Source organism: Nestor notabilis, unplaced genomic scaffold (assembly GCF_000696875.1).
Source record: "Nestor notabilis isolate BGI_N333 unplaced genomic scaffold, ASM69687v1 scaffold11500, whole genome shotgun sequence".
Taxonomy (NCBI): Eukaryota; Metazoa; Chordata; class Aves; order Psittaciformes; family Psittacidae; genus Nestor; species Nestor notabilis.
In genome coordinates, this window is record NW_009909718.1 from 29,661 (window position 1) to 36,467 (window position 6,807).

At 35.2% G+C, this 6,807-nt stretch overlaps 1 protein-coding gene across 1 annotated transcript in view; it reads right to left on the minus strand.

The window, feature by feature from the left end:
• Positions 1 to 5,174, minus strand: part of TANGO2 (transport and golgi organization 2 homolog (Drosophila)) — a 24,681-nt gene extending 19,507 nt beyond the window's left edge. The window contains exons 1-2 of the mRNA XM_010019728.1: positions 5,052 to 5,174; positions 112 to 200 (exon numbers count right to left, since the gene is read on the minus strand). Of these exons, the coding sequence (XP_010018030.1) occupies positions 112 to 200; positions 5,052 to 5,107 (145 nt within the window). The 5' untranslated portion in view covers positions 5,108 to 5,174. The remainder of the gene's footprint in view (positions 1 to 111; positions 201 to 5,051) is intronic.
• Positions 5,175 to 6,807: the final 1,633 nt, after the last annotated feature.

Genomic DNA, 6,807 nt, shown 5'->3' on the forward strand with positions numbered 1-6,807 from the left:
AAGCATATTTCCTATTAGAAATGCAACACTACCACCCTAAACCCAAAAATCCAGGCCATAATTCCCTTATAAATTGTTAGTTCAAGTGGTTTTCATTCAAGACATACATACCACTAAGGATCTCATTGCTGCTGCCCCAAAACTCTGCCGATTTGGATGGTCTGTGGTAAAATTCATCTCTATTAGCTGCTAGAATAAGCCTGTAGAACACAAGAGGAAAAATACACTATTACTTACAAATAGGAATGTCACAGTACAGGCAGGAACAAAATCCAATTCTTGCCACAGCATAAGCTCATTTTAAGTATGAAACCATCCTTTATTCTCCCATCTCACTTCTATAACTCAGTGTAAAGGTCAAATGACTTCTGACAGCAGCCGGCTCTCGTTGTCTTGAGACAGTCATCAAGTCTATCTTGTGTGAATGAGAGCTGTGATTTTCAAAGAATACATACAACACAAGAGATTGAATTAAGATTGCTTATGCAATCTTACAATTCCTCAGCATATGCAGCTACAGCTTAATTGAAGAAAACTTAAAGGTAACTCACAGATTTATAGGCAATTTATATATATAAAAAAATTAAAAATCTGAGGCATGAGTGTATTTTTTTACTGGATCAGTACTTAGGATCATGTAGTCACAGTATTTTTTAATCTTTGACACCTAAAGTTCTATTTATGTGATACAAAGGTACAAGTCAGATGCTTTTGTCTGTAAGCACCCATAACAGAGAGAAATTTGTGATAGTCTCAGAGGTGCAGCCCTACTGAAATTCATTAGCAGTGTTAGTACTGGAAGACTAGAAATAAAGATGCAGGCTAATTTGACTTGGCACATTCATCTTTTGAAAGTTCACATTTTCTGTTATTCAAAAGCAATGGAAGACAGAATCAGAAACTAAATTTAATGACTTACTACAACATCAAATAGATGAAGGGTATCCAAATAAAAGCTTGAGTTAGAAGGGTTACTCAGAATCAGCATTCAGACTACCATTTTCAAACCTGTAGATGAGCTTTCATTTGATGTTGCTCTTCCATCAGTCTTTTTTCAATCACCATTTTGGAATTAAAATTAAAAAAAGAAAAAAAATGAAAGAGCAGGTAATGGATTTGGCTGATCCACGTAAAGAGCAAAAGACAACTGTAACCTTAGGCAAACCGTTTGCTGGGGACTCAGAGAAACAGGTGACTGCAGACACGCTTGCGGACAACTCCAGCACACCATGCCATGATCCAACAGCCAAAGCTTCCAAAGCCCTGTTCATTATTACCCATAACATGACTCACCTTTATTTCAACTGCAAGATTGTGAGCTTTCCTCATTCTCCCCACCTATGTTGCTTAATATTTAATTTTCATGAAATGCCACCTTTCAGAAACCTGCAGATTTTCTTCACCAATTCCTATAACCTCAGTATCTTATTCACTGTCAGTTCCTCCTACCAACTGCACGTCAATTACACTCACACAGCAGAAGCCAAGTTTGCTACTGTAAAGTGAAGTTAGACCATACAATTTGCATTCTAATTTTTAAGCCACAACACCAGAATCAATTTTGATGAAGTCTCATTACTTCACTCAGCATTCAAATGTACTGACATTTTCTGCAGATTTCTGGACTTTCTTGCAAATTCATTTCTTCATTAACACAATGTTTTAAAACACAATCATGAGGTGCCAGTTGCACATTAGAAATACAGATGGAGAATTGTAATTAGCTAGAGAGAAAACAAAAAAGGCTAATACTTCAATGGCATCCCTTCTGTAAGAAAGATGCTTAGTATTTTGCCCAACAAAGATAGCATCTGTTGGAAAGCACAGCATATGTACATTTTTATCTTTCCAACGCCAAATAATCCTAACATTGTTCCTTTCAGACTTGCATTATTTCTCCTCTCCTAGCTGATTCTAGTCTTCATTCTACAGGCTTTCATCTGGTTTACCAAATCTTTGTCATCTTGCTTGAATATCCTCTATTTACAGCAGGCATCTTCCTTTTACTGATTTTTATTTAAATTAACATCTCTACTCTTCAAAACTAGTTTGGCTGAAGCGCATTTCTCATTTCCTGAGGCTCCAATTATATCTTGCCTTCAATAATTCCCAACAGGAAACCACAGTTTGTTTATACTATCTAAATACCAAAAATAAGCAAAGTTTTTCTGATATGACTGAATATTCCGCATCTCAAATTTAATACACAGGCTCCTAAGTTTAGCACAAAGCTTATATACAGGATGGTTATAATCAAAATAGCTTAATTTTGTCTTTTATGAAACATAATCACACTGAAAAAGAGCAATATTAAGTGACCCTCATCTTCTAATAAATTGCAAAAAAGCCCTTTCAACTATTTTTATAACTAAAATAATTCATCTGCATTAGGATTTACATATTAAGATTTATTTTAATGTTGAGGCAGAGATGAAAACATGAAAAATCATTCCATTAAAGCAATTTCCTACAATGTAATTCAGTTCCATAAAAGAGACTCTGATTATAGCTTTGAAGCTTGAAACATGTATTTATTTGTAAGACGCACACAGTATAGTTCACAAAGATGTAAAGGCAGCTTGTTACCTTTGACAATAATAATAGACTACAGTAAAGTGCTTGTTACACCGCACTAAACTTTATTACAAATAGGCCTGTAGAGAGAACACAGAGGAAAAAGGAGCAAGTTGCAAGGGTACAGGAAAAGAGATTCATTAGCATATCACAAAGGTGAGCTCAAAGCTTTTTGCTCAATTAGGTGTTCATGAAAATCAGCCAATGTACTGTTCTAGAACTCAAAGTCTACCTGGATGGAAAATTCTCTTAAGTGCTATGGAGATCATGTCTTAGTTTGAGAAAGTTTACTGGCTACAAGAAAATGGCCAACGATATGCAGTTTGTCTTTTCAACTTTTAATGTCTATTTTAGACAGTTTCTTTTAGTTAGAGATGCAAAGTAGAAGAAAGCAAGAAAAGTAATGGTAGATGCCCAATTTAATGTGAATAGACAAATTGGTATGTCTGCACGCATAGGAATGCCCTTTTGGCTGGGAAAACTGTTCCAGGACCTCACAGTGAAATAAACAGAGCTCTAGCACAATGCAACACACATGAGTTGTCAGGAAAAATTACACTTAGCAAGAGATTAGCATAAAGAGGTCTAAATTGGTCTAATGGTTGTAATATTGTTCAGAGAATTAGGAAGGCAGGGTTCCTTTCCAAGCTGATACTCAAACCAATGTCCTTCAGAAAGCAGAGGTGTGGGTGAAAAAAACCTTAGGAACAATTTAAGAAAGAACTGTTGAATAAAGAAAACCAGAAAGATTTAGTTACAGTGTGTTAATGAAAAAAAGGGGACTAAAGTTATGCATCTGATGTTAAAATCAGACACTAAGAACACTATAGCCTGGCACCTTCCACCAAAACAGATGGCTCAGAGTAATTTATCTCTGAGGTATAGAGCAAGACATAACTTAAAGGGTACTGAGAATGTTAAATACAATTACATATTCCTGAATTTGAGCCAAAACTTCTCAAAAGTGTTCTGTTTTGACACTGATAACAAGTTCTTTTCTCCTATAAATCAATAATTTCAATCTTGATGCAATTTTTTTATAGCAAGCAAACTACTGCAAGCTTTACTTCTAAATATTGATCATGGCAGAAAGTTCACTTGGCAAACAACTACAGTTTATATCCAAAGGATGCTCCCAAGAGGGATCAAATTGATGAATCTGTCTTTTGCTAACTACCAACACAAAGTAAGTCAGACCAAATAAATAGATATATTAATTCAGCATCAGTCACATCATAAATAAAAACCTTTTTAAAGCAGATTCGAGAGGCAGAAAGGAATGCGCTGTATGGACCATTGAAGTTTTGGTTCTCATTTCCTTTCTTTCTATAGAATGGCATCTGCTTCTCAATACAAAAGGGTAGAAAAACAAGTCAATGAAAAGCACAATGATTTGCTGCACATACTGACTCTGACAGTTTCTGGATGAATGCCAATACTTACTTCCCACAAAGCAATATGGAACCTATACAGTATGTATAAATACAGAAAGCCATAGAACTCCACAGTCTTCTTACTGGCCTTAAGTGCTATCTATTACATGTAATAAAAGATACTGATGTTAGATAAGAACTTTTAAAACTGAGGCTGTAATGAGAGAGAAAATTATTACAAGAACTTTAATGTTTGGGAAACTCACTGTATGATATCAACACATCAGGTAAAACTCACCTAGAAGCATGGATTCTAATTTTTGTTTTAAGGTTATGGCTAAATGTTTCATACACATGACTATTAGTTGATTACCTAAATTTTTAATTAATTTTACTGAAAGAAAATTTCAACATAAAATTTTAGTTGCAAGCAGATTTGGGGGAGGGGGAATCATAGAACGGTTTAGGTTGGAAAGGGCCTTAAGATCACCTAGTTTCAGCCTCTCTGCCATGTGCAGGGACACCTCACACTAGACCATGTGTGTCATAGTGTCCTGTCTCTTGGCTTACAAGACTGGACCAGCACATATTAAGAGAGGATAAAGTAATACAGAGTGGTTAATAAATGCAATACTTCTGCTCTACTGTCTGACCATTACTTCCAAATTCAAATTGGATAAATTTAAATTGTTGGTTTCAAACTGAAAGCCCTAAACATATCTGCCTTACTACAGAGAAGGGTACAGCTACAGCTGTGATGCCCCAAACACACACAATCCCCTTGGTTTAAATGATAAAGTAAAAGGCAGGACTTTCAGACTCCGGATTACAATATTCAAAGGATTTATCCTACATCACATGATAGATCACCAGTAAAAGGTCCATGATTGCAAAGCTCAAGTCTTCCAACACAGTCTAAAAACAAAGGGTTCTCAAAGGGTTACAGTTAAGTCCTCCAATGGGGAAAGTCATGAAGTTAAGCATTACAAAAGCATAATTGAACATATATACTGACTTGAGTTTGTAATTCAAACTTTGGCTACAAAAAGAAATTGCATAAAAAAATTATAGAAACAAGTCTGTTTTAACTAGAACCATCTTTACCTGTATGCATTTTTTGAAACTGGTTGGGGGTCAAATTTGAATAGAAGGATGCACATTGAAGAATTGATGTTTAAATCCTGCTTCTTCCACAAAGGCTTAATGCAAGGTCATTCTGCAATAGCCTACAAAGAAAATAAAGATTACCTATTATACTACAGATCATAAAAATAAAACCTTGCTTCTAGGCTGAAGCTTAAAGATTGCAATGTTCTAACTAATAGCCCATAGTAAAAATAAATAAAGCAGGACTTCCAAAATAGATTTATTTCAATGAATGATTTACTACCAAAATTCTTACGGTATTTGTTTCAAAGTTATGCTTGGCTAATTCAGATTCTTAGGAAAGAAACAAGCATCAGGAAAATACTGTCAGTCTAGAGTGCTACCAATACATGAAAGAAGGACTATTATATAATTTTCTGCTCATTACCAAAAAAGTACCACTACTTTTTTCCCCCATCTTCATTAAGACAAAACGCTTCTGCTAGAATAAAGGAGAAAATAACACAAACTGTTGCAGAAGCTGGAAAAAGCCTGATCAAAGACACTCTCAAACTTGTAAATACAGTATACTTCAGGCCAAGCTATTATTAAAGTCCAGAAGGAGAAAGAATTATTGTTTACCATCAGGGAAAACCATCAGGTATAAACAAAAATATACTGGACCAGAGCATACATCTGATGAATGGCTTGCAGCACTTGTGGTATGTTTAAAATTCTGGCCATGCTCAGATGGCATGACAAACGTGCTTTCCATTTCAAAACCATAGACAGCTTTCAAATATTTTGTGTCGCCCTGAATGAATTTTTTTCTGATAACATAACTGCAGCCTGATCTTTACTTTTGTGGCTGCTAAAACAAACATCATAATGCTACCAACCAAGCACGTATAGCTGTGTTTTACTGCTACTAGGAGTTTTCTCCATGCAAGAGCTTTCAAGGTAGGCAAAGTGGGGAGGAGGACAGGCAGAATTAAACACCACAACCCTAAGGCCATCTGAGCAACCCACTGACTGAAACAACTTCTGCACAAAAAGTAGAATTTTTAACCATACTTTCACATATATGAAAAGTGTATCTCCTGCTCTTTAATTTCCCCATCATTTACCTTAAGAGATATCAGGAAATGGATGATCTACACTACAGATCATATTATCAAAAGCAGAGGTACAAAAGTGCAGCATTTACGCAGATTGATTTAATTTTTTTTTAATTAATTGATGACAGGCACATTGATGTCAAAAGGATCTGAATTAGTACTGGAAAAGTCTTCATAAAAGAAGTGGAAGCACAAGACTGATCCTATCCAGGCTGCAAAAATCTTCCTTGGAAGCTGGCAAAAAAATGTACATATTCTGTTTGCTAAAATAAAGGGTAGGTGATCTCAAAGTGCTTTTTTTTGTCTTTAAGACATGTATCAAAAAGCCATATAAAAAAATACATTCAGATTGAGTGATTTCTTGTCTACTTGTTGAGCAACTTGTAAAAATAAGATAGTGACTTACAATTCGAGTTAATAAGTAGTTCCATTATAATCACAACTTTGCATGTGCTTTGGAAGGTAAAGGACTACAACTTCTACTATCAAGGATATGTTACCGTCTGAACCATCAGAAATTACTTTATGTCCATAAAATACATTAAATCAGCTGCATTAACTGCATTGTTCATGGAGCAATATGCTACAGTAATACTGTACACTATTGTTCACTGGTCCTTCTTTCACAAGAACAGAAATAGAACTTCATTCTTTTC